The sequence below is a fragment of the Pteropus medius genome, unplaced genomic scaffold, assembly GCF_902729225.1.
Source record: "Pteropus medius unplaced genomic scaffold, Ma_sr-lr_union100, whole genome shotgun sequence".
Lineage (NCBI taxonomy): Eukaryota > Metazoa > Chordata > Mammalia > Chiroptera > Pteropodidae > Pteropus > Pteropus medius.
Genome location: NW_024349797.1, coordinates 4,205,603 through 4,227,969, shown reverse-complemented (window position 1 = coordinate 4,227,969; position 22,367 = coordinate 4,205,603). Strand labels below are relative to the sequence as shown.

General features: G+C 48.4%; 1 protein-coding gene across 1 annotated transcript in view; it reads right to left on the bottom strand.

Moving 5' to 3' along the window:
• ESRRB (estrogen related receptor beta) overlaps positions 1 to 22,367 on the bottom strand; it is a 101,901-nt gene that overhangs the window by 42,995 nt on the left and 36,539 nt on the right. The window contains exon 2 of the mRNA XM_039883878.1: positions 9,323 to 9,732. Within this exon, the coding sequence (XP_039739812.1) occupies positions 9,323 to 9,732 (410 nt within the window). The remainder of the gene's footprint in view (positions 1 to 9,322; positions 9,733 to 22,367) is intronic.

Here is a 22,367-nt window from a genome sequence, read left to right as displayed (position 1 = left end):
CCTGGAACTTGAAACAACTAACTTAGTATTTTGTAATCAGGATTTTGTATGTTGTCCTCCCTTCTGAACTGTGTGCTAATTGGGAATAGAGGTTGTTAAGTCTTTCCTTTTGTATCTCAAGTAGGGTGCCTGGCTCTTGAAAATACCTGTAGATCAAAGCAAATGAACTGAACGCGAGAAAACCCACCAAGAGAATCCTAGAATTCAACAATGACCTCCCCAGTTATCAAATGCAATCCCTTCCACCGGGTCCTCCCCATCCTGGCCCTTCTTGAAGTCCCAGACACCCCTCACACTTCTTCAAACCCACTCTTCTGTTAGATTTTATTTTTCTTCTCTCTGCAGAGACTCTTATTAACATCTCTGACCAGCTGTATATTTATCGCATCGAATCCAAGATGCTTTTGATGACTGTACCATTACTTTATGTACCACCAAGAAAGGGAAAAAAAGCTGCCAATCAAACTAGGACCGTGCTTCCTTGCTACCAACATTTGGTTTTTTTTTTTCACATTAAAAGAGCTCTTTGAGATTTATTTAGAGACAGATTTGATCATATAGCATTCTCGTGCATACATGAAAGAGATAATATAAGAAAAATAAATCAAAGATACTGTTAAAATTTCTGAGTGTGATTTTCCTGAATCATTTTTGATCAAAGTCACTGTTTTCATGCCCCTTTTTTTTTTTTTAAATATAATTGTCCTCTCTGCTAACAAGGGAGCTGTGCTTCTGAAGAGCGTCCACTGTTGTCTCAGGGGTTTCCTTCCAGGTCACTGGCCCTTTTCTGTAAGCTTTAATGTGAATGTGAGGGCAGTGACAAGCTCATACAGCCATCACCTAGTGGACAGTAACTGGCACACAGCCCAACTCAGAGGCATTACGTGGGGAAAATGTGCATCTTAGAACTGATGAAATATAGTACCTCTAAGTCTCCTCCAAGGCTCCTACTCCCCTTCCTTTCACCAGGGTCCCTCCTCCTGCCCCACCCCCAACCCTTCCCCTCTTCTTTTGAATAGCTTTCCCTGAAGAGCCCTCCTGGAGGTGTTAAATCAGATTGCTGGGCTCCACTTCCCACAGCTCCAGATTCAACAGGTCTGGGACGGGACTGGAAATTTGCATTTCTAACAAGGTCCCAAGTGAAGTCTGAGCTGTGGGTCTGGGGGCCACGCCTTTAGAAATGCTGTCCTAGAAGATCTCATTAGACCCCAAACCCTATTCAGATACCACTCTTGGGCTCTTGGCCCCGATTTCCAACTCTCCAGGGTAAGTGCTGTGACCTGATCATACTCAACATGTCCCAAACTTTATCCATTATCCCACCCCCTTCCTCCCTGCTCGCCCCACTTCTACCAGCAAAATTCTTTCTAGATTGATTTCTCCCAATGACCTCACCATCTCCCTAGTAGCCTAAATTAGAAATCTAAGAGTCAGTCTCACATCCAGTCACTATTCTTTTTATACTGAATCCACTTTCATAAGTTTCTCATGCCTAACTTCTTTCTTCTTAACTCTTCTGCTGCCGTCATGGTTTGGCTGCCTCTAAACCGGCTTAACTAGATCTCTTACTGGACTGTTAAAATCACCTCCTAACTGGTCTGCCTGGCCATAGATGCCGCCATACAGACCATCTTCCATATCATTGCCAGAATTTTCTTGTTAAAGGGGATTTGATTCATTCCCTGTTCAAAAACTTTCAATGGCTTCCTGTTGCCAAGCAGTAAAACATTTATTTAATGGTCATCATATATGTTAGGCACTAAGCTAAACATGCATGCCTCACTTAATTTCTGCAATAACATTCTAGGACCAGGAACTATTTATTAGCCCTATTAGTCCCATTTTATTGACAAGGATATTAAGTCCCAGAGAAACTAAGTAACTTTCCTAAGTTGACACAGCTAAGAAATTGTAAAGCTGAGATTCTAAGCCAGGTGAAGCAGCCCTCAAACCGAAATATTACTCTCTACTCTTCCTTGACACAGCATATGAAGCCATTTGACAACCAGTCCCATGCTGCTTTTCCAGCCCATCACGTACTACCGAGTCCCCGCTTCCCTTAGCAAAGCACAGCCATCTCCTCTGGGCCCTGCTCTGCTGTTCTTTCTGCCACATATATTCGCCTTTCGCTTCTGCTTAAATGGCCGTTGCTCTAGGAAGCCCTCCCTGCCTTCCCTGCCCTCTGCGTCTCACCTGCCTTGCACCTTGGCTGTGTCTCTAAAAAGAGGAATTATGATTTCTTCTTCCTCTCATCCCCCCCAGTGCCCCGTAGATAGGGTTTAATTGCCTCTTTTTGTATAGATGAGTAAACTTGGGCCAGAGGACCCAAGTCCCTGCCCAAGGTCAATGACCTAGCGAGTGGCAGGTCTGGGATAGCACCCCACTTCCCAACTTTCACCGACTCCTGGCTTTGTCTCTGCACCCCCGTCATCCTGTGTCTCCTGGGATCCACCAGCTTCGTTCTCCTAGACATAAGGCCCAGAGGTGGTCCAAGGCAGGATAACCCATCACTCATTCCCCTGCCCCTCTCCTTGGGGAGTTTCCCTCCAAGCCTGCATCTGGGCCCCAGGTGAACAGAGGAAGCACTGTGCCAGGGCCTCTTCTCACTTGTTCCTTAAGTTACAGACCCAGGAGCTGCTTGAGGGGACTCCCGGTGACCTGAAAATTTGTCCAGATGCCCTAGGAACTTTAGGTGGAGTACAGCGTGGCTTTACCCTCTGCACAGATCCTTGTGGCCATGCATCACGTGTTCATGTATTTGTCAACAGCTTCCAGTCCACCGAAAAGAAAATCCAAGAGTGGCACTCGCCATGGCTCCTGGATTTTGCCAGCCTCTCCAGCCACATCTCCTCCCACTTTGCCCTCACTCACTCATGCCAGTCACAGTGGCCTTCCTTCTGGTCTTGAAACACATATGCTATTTCCTCTGCCTGAAATGCTGGTCCCAGGGTTCACGCATGGGCTTCATCTTACCTTGAAAGTCACCTTCTTAGCATGGCCTTCCCTAATCCTCTGTCTAAATTAGACCCCCTCTCTCAGTCACCTTTGGTCTTTTTGGTTTTTCTTCTTTACAGCACTTGCCTCAGTCTGTCATCTGTCATCATATTTACTGTCTGCTTATCCCGGCTAGAAGACAAGCCCACCAAGGGCCAATGCTCCGTCTTCAGCTCTCAGCACAATGATTGGGACTTAGAATTTACCAAAGGAACTAAACAACTGCTTCATAAGCTCGAATGTAAGGCAGACGTTTTCCCCAAACATTATCCTTTAGAAAAAGAAGTTGATCACTATTTTAGTCTTTATGAGGTCTCATATTCGAGGTGATATGCCAATCACTTTACATTAAATAATTACCATTTGAGAAGACCTCGATCAATGCTAATCACCTGACTGAATCAGTAACAAACGGGGTAAAGGAATTTTACACAAATTCAGTTATTCCTGAGTATATGACCTTGCAATTATAAATGTTGAGTGTAAAAAGCAATATCGTACCTGATAAGTTATAAAAATCACGATTGTAAACTGACACAAATAAAGAACGGTCCTGATGGCCTAGGAACCGTAATTATGGCTCCAAATAACATTCATAGAGATAGCAGCACAAATATGCTCACAAAGTCTCAAGTAACTGAAATGGAAGTGAAGAGAATGTGCTCTAAAATACTGTGTTAAATAACCCAAAAAGTAGCCCTAGAGAAGGCAGTTTCTTGTGAAAAGTTTAATAAACCTTGCTTCACAAAATGCAAGTAGAAAAAGGTTTTCAAAAAAATATATAGTTTTATATGATGTGACTTAAAATATGCAATATAATGAAAATTAACATATTATCATAAGTAGATATTTGACTATTTTATCTAGATCCCTAAAAGTTATATATATATACAGACTGGCCGAACTGCTTTGGTTTGTCTTCATTGGGAAAATGGAAGATCACTTTGGAAATCGCCTTCTTTTCAGACACACTGAGAACTTCCGACACGTCAGGCACCGTGAGAGGATGTGGGCTCAGTGAAAAATCAAGGCGTATGTAACGCTGCCCCTTTAGAGCTTGCAAGCTTCTTGGGGAACCAGACAAGTAATGGCAGTAACCAGACGGTGTGGTTAAGCGTTGTTGATGAGCTGGGTGAGTTACAGGAGCATCCAGGAGGGGGCGCTACCTATGTCACACAAGAGGAGGAAGTTGGAGAAGGCTTCCTGGAGGAGGTGCCAGCTAACTAGAGGCCTCATAGACAAAAGTAGGGACTGCAGTTTGAAAGGGGGAGCAAAGAGAAGACTACATGCAAAGTCTAGAAATTGAAAGCACAGGACAAGTTCTGGGAACTGCAAAATAGAGAAGTCAGGCTGATCAACAGCCAGCCACGGAGAGTGGCACAGGACGAGGCTGCAAGGTCAGCGTGGGGCAATCCCAAAGGGTGTCCTCGGGCGTGTTCTAGAGGTTTGAGTTTACCCACAAGCAAGATAGAAGAGTGACGTGTTCAGACGTGTGTTCAGAAAGGTCTGAAGAAAACGGACTGGGCGGGGGCGAGCCTGGCAGCTGGGAGACCAATTTGGAAACCGTTGTAGTCGATGGTGGCCTGCGCTAAAGCAGGGGGATGAGGAGAAGCTGTTGAGTTGGAATGGAGGGTTGGGCACGGGGGACAGGGAGTAAAATTAAGGAAAAGACCCATTTCTGGCTTAAACACTAAAGGATTGATACAGGCACTGAACTGGGAATACAAGGAGAAGCATTTGATGGCAGAGACATAGCGTCTGTTTAGGACTTGCCATGTTTGGGGTGCTTCTGGGATGTCCAAGTGGAAATGTTCCTTAGATGTTAAAAGAGCTAGAACTCAGGGAGAAGATGAGGGCAAGAGCTATGGAACTGGGATCCATCCTGACTCCAGAGGCAGTTGAAGCCATGGATGGGCAGGGGATATCAGGAACTTAAGGTGGGTCAAGAATAAAGGAGGAAGAGAAAGAGGGTACTGGTAGCTGAAGGTTGGGAGAAATATATATATATAAACTGGAGATATGAGAGGTATTTAAATGTTGATGGAAAGAAGGAGACTGTAGAGAGAGAGAAGATAAAAAGGAGATAATGGGTAGGAGGGTCTCTGGAAAGCAAGGAAGAGACAGATTCAAAGCCTATGAAGGAGTGAGCCTGGGGCAGGAGACACCTTCCAGCAGCGAATGGGTAGCTGTAAATAACTATAGAATCAATGAATGAAAGATACTGCAGATAATGGGAAAGAGTGGGTAAGTTTGGTGAGGGCAGCCCCGTCTGAGGCTTCTATTTTCTCCACAGAACAGGAGGCAGTCATCGCTAAGAATGAGAATGACAGGGTCAAGGAGTAGGGCCTGGAAAAGGCCCCAGTATGGCTCCCTCAAAGACCCCCTCATTACTTCAGGACTCATTGCAAAGGTTTTCATTACTGTGAGGTCAGTTTCACAGTCCAGAATCTGTCACCGAGCCCTGTGGTCCAGAAACCTGACTTTGCCAGCCACAGAATGCGACTCCATCTCTCAGAGGCGGACTCACATTGCTCAAATTCAGGAACTTGAGGTATAAGCCCAGAGATGCTAGCGCATTCAAGTACAAGGAGAAAGAGATCTACCTCACCGGTAAGTTCACTCCAAGAAGAGGGCTTACAGGGGAACTAGATCATACTCAGAAAGATGTTAATCAGATCAGCTGAATGTTTAATCACATCAGGCTGTCCCCAGGCTGACTCCCTTTGCCTAGGAGTGGTGCCTTGCCAAAGCCAGCCTTTTATTCCGTGCCTCCAGGGCAGATCAATCCTTTGATGGGTACGTTTTTTTTCTTTACAAATTCAATAAGGTTGAGAGGGTTATCTCCATTCAGTCCCTTCAGAAGGGTGCCTTTTTGTCATCCCTGAGCTTGTCCACCTTGGGTGAGCTTCACCCCAACCCCCAGCACTGAGGACAAACTCCCTCTCATAGCATAGCATTGGGCAAATGAAGTTGTAATAAAGACTTAACAGGCACTGCAAGGGGTTGATTATAAGCCCCTTGAGGGCAGGGAAACTACATCCACCTTGTTCAATGCTATCCTGCAGGGGAGGCAAATTTTTTCTGTAAAGGGCCAGAGAGTGAAAGTTTTATGCTTTGTGGCTGGAAGGTCTCTGCAGCAAGTACTCAGTGCTATTGCAGCATCAAAGCGGCTATAAACAAATAGGTGTGGCTGTGTCCCAATACAACTGGCTTTACAAAAGCAGGTGGCCGCCTGCAGACGGCACTTCTCCCGTCCCTGTCCCTGGCCTCACCCCTGCAGTGCTAGCATCTAGCACAGCCAAACACACAGTCAGTGCTCAGTAAACATCTGTAGAGAAGAATGACTAAAGTCTAGCTCCCCAATCTATCATGACATCCTTGTTTCTGCAAAATTTCTTCCCATTTGGTGTAACCAATGAATTGAGCAAATTAGAGTGACCTAAGGAAGGAAGGGGGAGTGAGCTAGCATGGTGTTCAGAGGTTTCCAAGGCTTTACATTTATCTGCGAATGGATCATTCTATGACTAAAGGCCCCATGTCCAAGTTATTGGGATTTTAAAAATGGCCTGATTATTCTTCATAATTGGGTAGGTGCTTAGGAAACTGTGCCACGGTTTGGAGCCTGTGGCTGTGCCTGAGGACTCTTTGAGGGCCGGGAGCACTCCTTGTGCTCCCCGCCCCCCACCGACCCCCCACCCTGTAGTACCTGACTCAGAACAGGGACTCAATAAATGCTCACTCGGTTCTTAGCTTGTCTCCTGGTTATCCATTTATAGGTCATTTTTTTTCCTCTCTTGTACTTCTCTTATTTTTTTTCCAAATTTTCTACAACGCTTATGTTCAGAAACCACGAAATCAAAATCTTTGTTAGAACAAAACCAAAGAGTTAATAAAATAACCAGAGCAATCCATCAGCCTTGGAAATGCACTCTTCCCTATTCTAGATAGAAACCTCTTTCTGGTTATAAATGTGAAACTCTTCTGGTGACAAAGAGAAAAGACAAGAGCGGGTCAGTGCGGATTGCACTAAATAAAATGCTGCCGTTTGTCTTGGGACTTCTAGGAAGAGATCATTATCCTTTTCGCAGTAGCAAATAATTAAGACTATTTACAAATTCTTCCTGCGGACTCCTGACTCGCTAAGGACATTCATTCTCACTCCCCGGGCCTCTGTAGAGCATGTAGGAGAGTTTCTGAGTCACACCAGCCTCTGCCTTCAGAACATTTGATCCAGGACTCTTTGGCTCATTTAAGAATACAGAGAGAAGAAAATGTAATTGTCTCCTAAAAAGCAATTTTTCAAAAACTGACCTCAAAGAATCAATCTTATCAAGATCACTTTCCGATTTGGGAAGAAAAATGCTACTTCAGTAACTTACATTGGTTTAAACATCTCATGTTTATTTGTCAAATATCCGATGATATTAATTAGAAATTGGGCTGGAGGTTTCCAACCCTGTCTAAGACAGGAGACTTAGAACCACCACACCGTGCTTTTCAAATCTAGAGATATCAGGGCCTCGTCCTAGATCCTGGGGTACGAAGCTGGCAGGGACTAGATGCATTTACTCACTGTGCTGAAGGCTGGCACAGTGCCTGATGGGAAAGTGCTCAATAAATATTTGCCGAAAGAAGTTGGTATCATGGCTCCTTCTGGGGGAAGTTTCAGGGAACCAGAGTTTGGAGTTTTTAGAAAACTTATTTTTACTGTTTTACTCTTAGGCACTATTTGGATTTTTGCCATGCTTCTTCTTTTAAAGAGTTCCTTTAAAAAATAAATATAACCAAAATAATTTAAATCCTGTTAAGTCGAAATAATTATAGTTTTATTTATATGTAATTCTAAAAGCTTGCTTTGTAAGGTAAAACAAATTCTCTGTCCATTGTCTTCATGTATATACATCTTAAGTGATATTGTAAAAGTGAAAATAATAACTGCAAACATTTATTTTGCACTTACTAGGTGTCAGTGAGTATTCTAAAGGCACGATGTATGTTAATTCACTTAATCCTTTTTGATCAGCTCTATGTGTGGTAGGAAAGACATCCTCTCAACTGAAGGTGGGAGAGAAACTGAGGCCCAAGGCATTCAGCTGTAAGGTAATGAATGCATGGACGGCACTGACCCAGGAGCCTGGGTGGCCAGCTACTACACCCCACGTCTCCGCTAATCTGCAGAATTGGAAATATGGCCAATCCCAATGCCCTCCATTGGTTTAACAAAGAGATTGTCATCCGAAGAACTCAACAAACACATATTTGTTGAATGAATAAACTGAGAATCATCCCAGGGAAGCTTGGCCTGCCTCTTCCAAAAGGGAAATGGGGGAAGGACACCCTGAGGGCAGCCGGGCAGGCCCTGGATGAGGGGGACCTGGGTCAGGGACAGGACAAGTGCCCCTGGGTTTTCTCCAGTCTGGTTTGCAGTGTCTGTTCCAGTGGCATGGCATCGGCTCATCTCAGTTACCCGCATGAGCAGGGATTTTTGCCTATCCTGCTGCCAGCACGAAGAACAGTGGCTGGTATTTTTAAGTGCTCTATAGACACTTAGCTGAATGCATGAAGTGAGTGCTCTCCCCATGGCCCTGCCGCTGTTAAGAATCCCAGCCACCATAAGCCCAGCCCTCTCTCTGTGCTGGGCCTATGCCTTGGACTTGATAACAGCCCATCATTATCCCCAGTTTATCGAGGGGTGACTTTGCAGAGGGCACCCATCAGGGCTCTTGCACACCTTCATCAGAATGATTCACTCGAGTACCCCCTGAAAGAGGCAGCCACCCCCATGCCATCGGGAGGTGACTCAGCTGATATGCAGATGCCCTGAAACAGCCGTAGAAAACAGGCCAGATTGGGGTGTGGACGGGTGAGTGGTATGGGGGTACCTTCCCTTGCCCTATAAGCCTGAGTCTTTCACAATGAAGAAAACAGTCATGTTTCACTCGTGTAATTGAAAAAGATAAAAACAAAGTGAGAGGCCCCTTGCATTTCAAGACGTTTGGAATTGCAGGGGAAATAATGCTTTTTTTCCCCCCCAAAACGGCTTTTTGAGAACACATATGACAGTGTTCCACACCCCAGTGAGAGGCACATCACGGTGAGGCATTTGTGCGGCTTTCCTTTGGGGCGCCACATGGGGGTACATGCCATTTCAACAACAGTCCTGGAGTTAGGTCTTGTCCAGACTCCCAGAGTGAGAAACCCGAGACAGAGAAGGGGGCCTTCGGAACCCCTGCTCCCAGCGCTCACGGGATCACCCGGTTTCCTGCTGGACCGCAGGCCGGCGTCCCCGCCCGCACCCCTTCCCGGGCCCTGCCCGGCTGCCACGCACCTTGGATGGTCCTCTTGAAGAAGGCCTTGCAGGCCTCGCAGGAGGCCACGCCGTAGTGGTAGCCAGAGGCGATGTCCCCACACACGAGGCACAGGCGCTTGGGGATGGCGTTGAGCATGTACTCGCACTTGATGGCCGAGTCCTCCATGATGCCACTGGCACAGTCCTCGTAGCTCTTGCGACACGGGGTGCCTCCCAGCCCGGCGCCTCCAAACATGGGCGGCGAGTCCAGACCATTGGCGTGGGCGCCCAGGGCCAGGCCGAAGCCGCCGCTGGCGTCAGACGAGCCACTGGGGCTGTGGTGGCTGAGGGCATCGATGCCCGAGGACGGGCTGGACGGCTCTGTCTTGATGAAGGAGCCGCAGCTGGAGCCCAAGTGCCGGTCGTCCGCGGACATTCTGTTCAGCAGCCTGTAGACACAGTGCGGGAAGTCAGAAGCGAGGAGGCCGAGGTGTGACACCATCCCCAGGAATTAGCTTTGGGCTCCTGGCAGAGTGGGCGGGGCGGTTGGGCGGGGCTCTATGCTAAGGCATCTGTGAGATAAAATGTTGTCCCAGAAGGTCAACTGGTCATGAAATGGCACAGGCCACAGCAAGTATCTGGCATTAACACCCCAGAACCTTCTACGTCCTCAAAGAAAAAAAACTGATCAAGAAGCTTCGGATTAGGCACCCAGCCCTTTGCAAATTGCTGGCTGGAGGGCACAAAAAGTGGTAACAGTTCAGCCAAAATACTTGGCCAAACTTCCCGTGTAAGAATAAAACATGATAGCTACAATTGAAAGTCCAGATGTGCCAGGCCCTGGGTCAGACACCCTCGGGACAATGACCTGGTAATCCATTTTTCCTGGCCCTTCTGGGGCTTCAGGTAAGTCTAAGTTTGGATCTTTCCTCATGCGCCACCATCGCTGAGATTGGGACCAGAGAGGCCAAAGCAGGAGACGGGGCTTATGGCAAAGGATCCAGCCAAATTTGCTAACTCTGGACTCTGCTTCTGGCCCAGGGCACATCTGGAGGGTGACTCCAAGCCCCTTCCCTCATTTCCCTTCCTAGCCCTGAGCAGGCCAGCCTCTGCCCAGCCCCTCACCCCCGAGAGATTGCGCCTCCTGTAGGCAGCACGAGGGAGCCTTCCAACCCCAACTCTGTGCATCCCCCAGGTGTTTCTTAAACTTGCGTTTCAACCTTTAAGGGTCCCTGCATCAGCCACAGAGCCATTGGAGCATTTGTCAACCTGGCAGGATCACTAGGAAGGGTCATGATTCCCGTAAGGAAAGCCCCTCCTCCCAGACCATGGGTGGATGAGAAAGCAGGCAGGGTTCGACCCTCCCACATCCCAGCTCCCTGGATGCAGGAGGGGCCTCCTTCTGCATAGTCTGGCAAAGAAAAGCAGGGAGATGAAGGTGTGGGTTTAGGGAAGCCCAGCTGTAGCCCATGCTCCAGACCTCCGGGGCCAGACAGGATCTGGAAGTAGGAAACTGCTTAGGGTCCATCTGACCCTGGCCTGGCCTGGCCATATGAAAGTAAAGAGGAGGCCAAGGCTTACGTCTGATGAAAGGATAAAGGGAAAGATCCTGTAGACGGGAATGGGCTGGAGAAATTGGCAGTATAGCCTTATGAATGGAAAGATGGCTCTGGGCTGGGAGGGAAGGTCTCAGTGCTGGAGGGTCCACTGGGATTGCAGCCACAGTCCTACCTCCAGTGTTGCTCAGAGGGAGCCCCTGTTTTCTGAGTGCCCACTGGGGAAAGGACTTGTCACCTCCTGGGAAAGGGGCTGCCTTCTCACTCCCACTAAGCCCACCCCCACAACGCGATCTTGGCCACACTCCCACATCGCCAAGCCAATCTTGTGATGGGGAGGGGCCTTCAATGTCCCTGGTCCCACTAATGAGTTCATAGTTAATACACTTCCCTAGGGACTGTCCCATCCATCTACACTTGAGCATGTCCAGAGACAAGGAATTCATTGCCCTGGAGACAGTTCTAGCGAGAAACTGGGCGCTGCAGAGATAAAAGATACATATAAGGCTCTTACTCTCAAGAAGTTTATTTACTGGAATATATTGTTTGAAGATAGAGGCTTTTGGGTTTCTTCTGTTCCAGATCGAATGTTCTGAAGCCTCCAGTCCTTGGAGACACCTCTCCTACAAGCCCCAGGTTTCCCTTGCATCAGCAGAGGGCACCCAGTTGAGGGTCTCCTCTGGGTCCTTTTATACCACTGGCTGGTGCCTTGTCATTTCCCTGGGCTCCCACAGCCACCTGCCTCCCCTCCATCCACTGGTGGATCCCCGGTGTGTCCTCAGGAAATGCCATCAGCCCGGCAGGACATAACCCAGGCAGAAAATCTGAGCAGGCACGAGTACACCTTTGGGTCTCTTCCCCAACCGCCTTGCACAGGGCAGGCAGGGAGAGCTAACCAGGTGCTCTCTCATTTGTAATCCCCTCCTGCCTGCTACTTTAGACTCTGCCGATCACAGGAACAACCCAGGCCCACTGTGACAAACCCTGCTGGGTGAGACAGCTCCTAGACCCAGCCCTCCATCCTCACCTCTTCCCCAGAGCTCCAGAGATTTCAGGATACACTGGACATAAATAGTAATTATAGCAACTAATATTAACGAGCATGTATTATGTGCCCTGGGCTTCGTATCTGTCCCTTGGGTGTGCAAGAAGCATATGCCCTAAAGGAAGAAGATGGAGAGCCCTGCGGCCACTCCCATTGGACAGCAGGCCACCATAGTCTCAATGCTCTTCCCTCGGCCTCGTGGTTCAGACGACCCTGAGGGACACCCAGGGTGGGCAGTCTCTAAGCCTTGGATTCCCTTCCTGCCCCTCTCTTTCTTGGTACAAAAAGGTACAAAGTATCCTTCAATGGGCTATGTAACCAAGTTGTGCCCTGTCCAGACCCTGCTCCCAGGCCCAGGTCAGAGACCCTGGGGCCGAGAAGGAAGCCAACTTGACCAGCCAGAGTTGCCACAGAAAGTCATGCCAATTTGGTGCTGAGTCCCAGACTGGGCGGCGGGAGAGAGTTCTAACAATTTCATTCCTGCAGCTTTCTCATCTTCATGATCATTATTTTGGCTCCACTTGAATGTCTTTTCCAAGGATAGTCAACCTATACTACGGGCACCACGATGTGCTAATTGCTGGCCAGATAACAGGAACACGATAGGCACAGGCACAGCCCACGACCTCAGAAGCTCTCACAGGAAGGACAGACATTAAACAAGCACAAGTGTGCAGTGCCCCGGGAAGGGTGAATACAACACAGAATCGCCCCTCGTTGAGAACCACTGGCTTAGATGTGTGAGGGAGGAGGCTGCACAAGAGGCCCAGGAGCTGAGGGTTGGGCAAATGAACGGTGCAGATCGAGGGCAGCGATGCAAAAAAGGGTAGAAAGGGGAGAAAATAGAAGGGTCAAGAGCATGGTGGTTTCCAGGGGTTGTAGGCTGAGGTAGAGCAGGAAGAAGGAGAGAGGAAACGGGAAGGATGGGAGATGGGGTCAGGGAAGATTTCAGAGGTAGAGTCTTGATGCTGGGTCCAGGAGAGGGTGGCCACGGGATGAGGGGAGGTGGCTGACACTTGTGCTCTGGGGAGGAGAGAGTCATGTCCAGTCCATCATCTGTGGTTGTCTGAGACCTAGTTCCCAAGTGGGTCGATGACTATTGACTTTATGGGGAGGGGACAGATGCCACATCTCAGCAGCCTTTGAAAGAGCAGTAGTCAAGGGTCGAAGCCCCTTAAGGCACATTTTCCCTGTGGTCCGCCTCACACAGGAGCATAGCCAGAGCTGCCCTGGCCTCAATTTCACCACCATATGATTAGACATAGTCTCCCTCCTATCACCACTCAGACCTGCTCCTGGTCCTCCCCGTGTCCAGTGTGGGGCCCCGCACCCTAGAGTGGCCTGAGCTCCAGGGGTGTCTGAGTGGACTGGGGGGCTCTCTGCCTCTCCTGGATGATGAAGTGGGTTGAAGATTTTCCTAATGCAGAGAACAACAGAATCTTGGAAGTTCCGAATGAAACCCAAACTGTAGAGCTATTCTGCTACGGACCTCTAGAGGAAGAGAAAACCCGGGCTATCACCATGAGATGATCATAATATTTTAAACTGGAATCCCAGATCTATGCCCCTGAGGGAGGCCTGCTGGTGGGAGGCAGAAGGAGAGGAGCTCCTGGAGGGAAGAGAAGCTCCTGGAGGAAGAGAAGCTCCTGGAGGAAGAGGGATGGACTGGCCTGATCAGCTGGGGCCTGGCTTGTTTCCCTCTGCAGGGTAGAGCACATCCCACCGCATGCAGAAATCTGGGTCACATGCAGAGGGGCCTTTGGCTCTGTGCTGGGGCCACCCACTTGAGAGCACAAACCAGCAGCGGAGTGAGTCACTTACGGGTCACGAGCCTGCTCTCTGGCATCAGATGAGCCAGTTCAATCACATAGTAGCTGTTGACTTTGAGTAAACAGGTCACCCTCTCTGGGCCTCAAGAGTCCTCATCTGTGAAATGGGCTCAATCACAGCACCTCCTTTATCGGCTCGCTCTGGGTAAGCGTGAGCTAATGCAGGCCAAATGTTCAGAACAAGCACTCGGAGGACGTTGGCTGCTGTTGTGATTCTCCCAGGGAACCCCTTCCAGAAAATCCAGCAGCTGGTGGCTGGTGATTAAACCCAGCAAAGCTCTCCCTTCAAACAAGTCCCCAGATCCAGAATTGAGGTTAATTCCACAAGGAACTTGCCATTTACCAGGAGGGAAAGTGGTTGGCTAGATAAATTAATAGGATAAATAAGTCTGAAACTGGTATCTACTCCACAGAAGAAAAATGGTCTCTGAACACTTGAGAGACTCTTATATACATTAACGTAATTAATTTGCTAAGCAGGGGCCACCTGAGCTATTCATTGACGCAGACCCTCAGACCCTCCAGGAAGGCTGTATTTGTTAGGAATCAGCCCCTCGGGCACCATTATTAAGGAATGCAGAATGAACCTGTAGCAGAGGAATAAGACGGGCAGCACCATGTAGCTAAATGTGCCTAATTGTCAAGGCCCTAGTGTTCCCGTTGAGACACGGACACATGAGTTCTTGTTACATGGAAGGGAGGGAAGAGAGGAGGGAGGAAGGGAGAGAAGAAGGAAGAGAGAGAAGAGAGGAAGGGTAAGGAGGCCAATGATGAGAAATATTATGAACCAAAGATTATAATTAATCAAATTCTATGTATCTGAGGTCCATTAATTACATATTTTTTCCTTAAACTCGGATATTTCTTTAATTCAAATTGACCTTCCTCCTGAGGAGTCTGAATCACCTATTTTAATAAATGATGTTTTATCACTATTATGTGATAAAAATCTTGTATATGTGTATCTTTCAATAATAGATCCGTTTTTCTGGACAGACACACAGCAAAGCTGCAGTCAGTGAATCGTAAGTTCTGAGTTTCTCTTACCTACTCTGGTGACTTTCAGATGAGGAACTGAAGCTCCCAAGAAGTTGTGACACACTCAGAGCTACTAACTAGAGAGCCAGGCTGGTTGGAGGCTTGTTGGGGGTTTAGAGACACAGTGAGCTGGTGACCTGCCTCAGATGAGCTGACTCGGGCAGTGGCCCACCTGCCACCCTCCATTGCCACGTGGGTTCGCTATTACCTGGTCTCCTCAGCAACACTTTCCTAACACTCCCTTTTCCTCCCCTTGGGAGCCCCTCTGGGATTCAGGACTGCAAAGTGACCCCACAGCAAGCTGGCCTCAATGAGAACCTGCCTCCCCCTGTGCGCTGGAGCTCAAGCAAAAATCTGTAATTAAGCATCTTGTCGTTAGAAGGATTAGTCAAAACCAGGCTGATCCTGGACAACTGATTGAAATCTCGTTCCACACAAATTACGGCGTGGAAAATAATGATGGGTAATTAGCGCCTTTCAAACGGGGCTTTTTATCCATGATTTTCTAGGCTGCATCCATCATAATGAAACAGAGGCTGCGCCAAAGCGGGAGACAGCCGGACGCGGAGTGGCTGCCTCGGAACAGGAAGGAGGGCCCACAGTGGACGGCCGCTGCCAGCTCATACCGTGGCTTTGTGCAAATTAGAAAAAGGGGGACCCCCTCTGGGGAAACTCATTAAAATCTTCAGCTCTTACCTTAGTCCTCTCAGTGGGATGCCCTCATGCAGGACGCAAAGGTACCTGCTTTGACTTTAGTCCACTGGGCCAGCTCTGGGCTGTGACAGCCACAGAGGGGTGTGTTTGGAGAACGGACATCATCACACATTCAGAATATGTCCCAAACATACCTCTAGCGTTATTCCTTTCAATAGCTATTGGAAAGCTGACATCTGTGAATTTATCTTAACTCTTCTTCGATCTGTTTTTATTTTCACCCTATACCAGGTACTGACATGGCATAAACATCCCACCTGTTGTCATTGAACAGATTTGGCAGTTTCCAGATGGCATTTAATCCTCACGGTAGCCGTGGTATGGGGCCTTAGAGCTTAGTGGTTGGAGCTGGACTGTCTGAGTTCGAATTCCAGGTTTTTCCCTTAGGAGTTAACCTTTCTGTGCTTCAGCTTCTGAAAATGGGGATGATAATTATATACGTCTCAAAGGGTGGTCTTGAGGATTAGTGAGTTAATATAAAAAAATGCTTAGAACAGTGCCTGGTATACAGTAAGTGCTTAATAACTAAATGTTAGCAATTGTTTCTAGCACTCCTTTCTGGTAATGAGGAGATGGCTTCCATTCAGAGTCTTTATAAAGGTCAATCCCACAGCAAGCAAGACTGTCTTATTCCCTTCTCCATCATTCATCCGTCTGTGCATCTACCTATCCACCAATTTAATCATGTATTTGAGTGCCTCTCGGCATGCTGGGACTTCCACAGACAGTCCCTTTTCAGGCAAAGGGCTCCTCATTTAGGCACTACTAGAACTAATTAGCCTCTCTTCTGGGAGCCGGCAACAGACTCCAACATTCTATCTGTCTCACGCACACACACACACACACACACACACATACACGCACGCACACAAGCTCTCGCAGGAATTACCACATTTTTATAGACCTCCACCCCACTGGCACCAGAACCAGGCTGAGCCAATGAGTCTCTCCTATGAGATCTGTGGTGTCAGGGCTGCCTCTCTAGGGACAGAAGCAGTAAAACGGACAGCCCAAGCATGAGCAAGGCCATACTTTGCACAAATGTGCAGCAAAGGAAAAGAATGTGAAAGCTGGCAGCAGAGAACGGTGCTGGCCAGGGGCAGAGTCCTGGGAGTGAGTCTTAGTTGCTGTTGACAGCTGCCTGCAAGCCCAGCAGCATCTCTGCTTGGGTGATTGAGCAGAGCTTGATTCCCTGACTCCATAGCTCACACGAGGGGAGTTCTGACACGTAACCAAAAGAGTAACTTACATACTATCTTATTCATTCATTCCCTTCCTCCCTTCTTCCCTTCCTCCCTCATTCATTCCATTACCAATTCTTGAATATCTGCTGTGTGGCAGACACTATTCCAGCCCTGGGGATGGACTGGTGCACAAGGTGGACAGGTTCCTGCCTACAAGGAGTGACCATACCCTATTTCATTGACTCGAAGCTACACTATTTTTTCACAGGTTAACATCTTGGCAATCAGAATGCATCTTGAATCAATGGCATGCCACGGTTTAATTTAATTAGCGGTGACAAAAATAATGGTGTCTTTAACAATAGATGATGTCATACATTCAATGAGATATGATAAATAGCTGAGACTGCTATGAGTTCACCAAAAGCAATTTCATTTTCTCCCTAGGCATCAGGAACACCACGCCTCCCAGTCTCCTTTCTTGGTTTGCCATGGCCAATGACCAGGTCCTGGCCAATGGAATGTGAGAGTGTGTAAGCCACGCCCCCTCTCTGGCCCATAAAAATCTCCCTTGGCTTTCCTGCCTCTCTCTCCCTCTCTCTTCCCCCTCATCTGCAGGCCATACTGAGGGGGGGGGGCGGGCTCTAAGGCCCTGGGGGACAGCAAAGCTACAAATTAGAAGGAGCCCGGGCCCCTGAAAAAACTTGAGAGGCTGCCTGCTGAAGGCCCTCACCAAAATGCTATGTGGGCGAGATGTGCAAAGTTCTGTCGTGTTTTGTCACTGAAACACTGGGGTTGCATGTAATAATAGCTAGTGTTACCCATCCTAACTAATACCATAAGTAAACTAAATAGTAAAAATTCAGTTAGTAATGAGTGCTATGAAAAAAGCCAGAAAGGGGACAGATGGGGGATGGAGCAATGTCTAGGGACGGTGAAGGCCTGTCCCTGTTGCCAAGTGGCCGGCCACCTGCCATTGTTGAAGAGCCCAGTGATAAGGAGAGCACTAGTAAGGATGCAATTGTTTCCATCTTTAAAATACTCAGATTGTTTGTTTGTTTGTTTTAATGTTCTTGTCAAGAGCCAAAATATTTCTTCCTTCTGGAGCTTTCAGTATAGTTTATACATCTCTCCCTGAGGACCCACAGAACAAGTCTAAGCCTTCCATAAAACCCCCCTAGATTACTGAAGGCAGCTTCCTGCTCCCTGGTGAGCTCTGTCCTCACCAAGACCAACATTTACCCTCCTTTGAGAATAATCCATCTGTTCTGTCTAGTTTTCCTAGAGAAGAGCATAAGAACTGAGTACAGCCCTTCAGGTGAGTTCTGACCAGTTCAGAGCAGGACAGTACTGTCACCTCCCTCATCCTAGGCACTATACTTCTACTGATGCAACCTGAGATGAAATCAGCATTTAAGGCAATTGGCTCACACTGATAAATTTCACGGCTCCTCATGTGATCACACATCTGGGACTCTTTTGTGTGTGCTGTTGGTGGGCCTCACTGCCACTCCCCCATGTGTGTTCCCGCAGGGCAGTGTGCAGATCTGGTGAGGGGGACAGTACTTCCCATCCACCACCTGATCATGACAGTAGTTCTTTCTATGTGGCACAGCAGGGATGACAAAATAAGCTTGGGGATCCCACCATCTATTTCTCTTCCTGACTCAATTTTTCAATCTTTATGCTAATGGGCAGCCTGAGCAGATGACAAAGGGACATCTTAACTGAAATGGACAGGTGGTCCTAGCAACGCAGCCACCTGGGAATCGGCTTCTGACCTCTGTTACGATGATGATAGCAGGCTTACTCCATGCTGGGCTTAAGCCACTGATTCCTTGAAACTACCTGCTGAGGTAGGTACTATCATTTTCCCCATTTTGCAGATGAGGAGACTGAGGCCCTGGGGAGTCACACAGCCAGGAAGTGCTGGAGTGAGTTACAAAGCAAAGGGGAGTAGGTTACAACACTCCACTCAAAACGGCCGGGTGGTTTCCTTCACACACACTCCCTGATCACAGGAGTCCATCCTGCAGCTAGGAAAGTCCTCGGGGCCTGGCCCCATCACCTCTGTGAGGGCATCCCCTGCCAGCTCCGCCTCCCCTGCTCCCCCATGGTCACTCTGTGCCAGTCACATTGGCCTCCTGACCATTTCTTGACTACACTATCCTGCTCTCACTTCGAGGTCCCTATACATGAGGGCAGGACAGTGTCCGCTTTCTTTTCTGCTGTGCCCCACCGTCTAGAACACTTCCAGACACACGATAGGTCCTCAGGAAATATTTAAACGAATGAATAAGAAGTTCTGAGAGTTGGGTGGGATAGAGTCCCCAAGGCCAGCACCCCCCCAGGATGTGACAGTCATGGGCCTGAGGCACAGGACAAGACCAGAGTCAGAGCCAGGGAGTCAGCCAGTGCCGCCTGCAGGAGCAGAACCCAGAGGCCCAAGTCTACTAGTCCCCACTGAATTCCACCGATCCTGGTTTGAAGACTTTGTAAACAGTGGATGGATTTTTCCTTCTGTTTTTTTTGCTTTTTTTTTTTAGCACTTTTAAACCACGTAACGTGTTTGGAAGCAATTTAGAGAGGTGAGAGTCGGAGACCCACTTATCCACAAATCTGGTTTTGAAATGTTAAAAAAAAAAAGATACTTTAACACAAGAATCAAAGTAATTTATGAAAACCTGTGGGAAATAGGGTTGGAAAAAGCTTGCCTTGACTTCGGAGCCAGAACCTTGACTCTGTAGACATGAAAAAGGTCCACCACTGCTCCACACCATCTAGAGAGGGGACAGAACACGGCCCATGCACAAGGGTCCTAGACCCAGTCCGGCTGGGTTCGCATCCTGGCTTTGTCACTTACTGGCTGTGTGACCAGTTGCTTAACCTCTCCACGCCTCAGTTTCTTCATCTGCAAAATTCATCATACAAAGGTACCAGATCTCATAGAATCTTTCTGAGGATTAAGTGACACAATAAATGTAAAGCATCCACAGCAGCATCTGCACATAGCAAGTGCTCAATAAATAAGAGCTGTTAACTATTATTTCTTGGCTCTCTTGGGTACAGGATCTTACAGTCACAGCAAGGACTGACAATTCAGATCTCAGTCATCTCCTCCCTAACTGGATATAAGAAAAAAGTGGAAAAGGAGAAGCAGAGATGAGGGTCACTCCCAGGCTCCTTGGTCTTCCCCTGGGCTATGGGGGGTGGGGTGTTGGATTCACTGGGCTTGTCCTTGGAAACGCCATCACTTATCAGGTTCACTTCTCCAGATGGGGCATTTTGACTATTGATCTGATAAATAAACAGCCTGCTGGCTCGATCAAAATGTTATTTTGCATTTCAATTACTGCTCACTAATGCAACCTTCATCCCACCAAGATGCTGCTGGCAATGACACCAGCCCTGCCACTGGCTTGAGAGGTGGAGCCACCCTCTAGAGCACCAAACAGGATTAGAGCCCTCCTTCCCTGGAAAGTCAGAGCAGGTTAGGAAGACAGCGGCTCCTGGGGCGGTGAGGGAGCAGGATGAGAGGAGAGCTGGAGGGGCAGGGGCTGCTGTCGGGCCTGCCAGGACAGGCCCCCGTGGCTGCAGGTATGCCAGATTGGACACACCTAACCCAGCCAGTGGCCTCGGCACCCCCACTGCTTTGCTGAGCGGCCTTAGGGTTATCACTACACTTCCCTGCATCTCAGTTGCTGCATTGGTGGTAAACTGGATTCAAGAAAAACTACCCGACTTCTCTGGCTTTTGAAAGAACACAGTGAGAAAACAGACGTGCAGGGCCTTTGGAGGAAAAGACATTAATGCTGCTGTATTATTTAATAGAATAAAAACACAGCATCTCCTTTCTTGTTAAGCACTTACTATGTGCAAAGTGCTTTACACATACGGGCTTTTTTAAGCCTCACGGTAACCCTGGATCTTTAGTCCTATTTGACAGATGGGAAAATCGAGTGAGGCATAAGGATATCGAGTATCACGGGCCATGCAGCATCTCCAGTGCGTCGAAAGGTAAAGTCCCGAATGCTAATTCATCCTGACACCCACGTTTCGGGGTTCAGCCATGCCTGGTGACTCCAAACATGGTTACTTCTTCTCTCTCTAGGCCAGACTAGCCTTTCAAGGTGGCAGAAGAGAAATGGCTTCTGTCTTCCACCTGGTGGGTCTGAGATGGGAGGAGGGGCTGAGGCTGCGGACAGCCAGAAAGAGGATGGCAGGTGCCATAGACCAGATGTGTGTCCCTCCTCCCCGAATTCACGTGTCGAAACACCCAAGGTGATAGTGTTAGGAGGTGGGGCCTCTGGGAGGTGCTTAGGTCATGAGGGTGGAGCTACCACAAATGGGATCAGTGTCCTTATAAAAGAGACACCAGAGACTCCCTCACCCCTTCCACCATGTGAGGATACCGTAAGAACACAGCCCTCTATGAACTGGGAAGCAGGCCCTCATTAGACACTGAATCTGCTGGAGACTCGATCTTGGAATTGCCAGGCCCCAGAACTTTGAGAAATAAATTTCTATTGCTTATAAGCCACCCGGTCTCTGTTTTTTGTTATGGCATCTTGAATAGACTGAGATGGCAGGCCTGAGCAGAAACTCTTCTCTGGACCTTCTGGATACAGGGACCAGTGTCCCAAGGCCAGCCACCAAAACAAAAAGGACGAGGAGTCAGATAAACAACACATTCTGCTCAGCGAGAGACAATCAGCTGTTCAGAATTTCCAGGGATATGTCGTCTGTGTGCAGAGCTCTGGGGCAGGGTGGGGGTGGTGGTAGAGGTAGCCTGTGGGCCTGAATGTAGAAAGTTCAAAATGAATGGAATGGGAACTCTCAGTACCAAGGGAATGGCAGTCACAGGCCGCAAGGGCCCCCGTAGGAAAGGACTGCCTACCCCGCCCATGTCTGTGTGCCTTCGTCTTTTGTTCTCATCCTATGCTCACTACCCCACCCCCAAACACATACACACCAGCTCCCCTTTCAAGGGTGGAACCGCAATTCTATAGTTTACGTTTCAGGTTTTAGAAAAATAATAAACAGCACAAGGGTCTTCTGAGTTCTTATGCTTGGCAGAAAGCGCCCAGCTGCTAACCCATATGGCTCCTGCCCCAGCTCCAAGGCTGTGTGTCCTCGAGACAGGCATTTTCTCTGTCTGGTTTCAGTGTACTTCCCTTTCTGGAAAATGGAGACAGCCCTTAGCCATCTGCTAGAGAGGTCAAAGACACACAACACAGGAGGTGACACATTAGGCCCTCTGGAAAGAAGCAGGTCCGCTGGTCCTAAGATTTACTCAGGAAGCTGGATAGCAGTCACAAGCTTTTTGCTCATGCTGGTTTCACAGGTAACTCAAGGGTTAAAAATGAAATCACCGGAAAAAAAAAATCTACATTACATAACAAAACACTCCATGTAATACAATGTTACCTGAGATCAATATGACTCCTAAAGATTGGGAATTCATAACTCCAGTCTCCCACCCTGATGTGTCTGCAGAGCCAAACCTTATCCTCCCTCCTGCCTCACGTGACAGACCCTCCCCCAGCCCAGGAGCTGGGGAGCAGGGCTTCTCCACCCACATCCATCCCAGAGCCGCAGGCCCATCCCCCGCCCAGCTCAGGCCAGGCTACACTGGGAGGAGTAGCCACCCAAATCTGTCTGGGCTCTCCCAGTCCAGGTTCAAGTCTTGGCTTCTGCCCCTTCCTTTCCTCATGACCT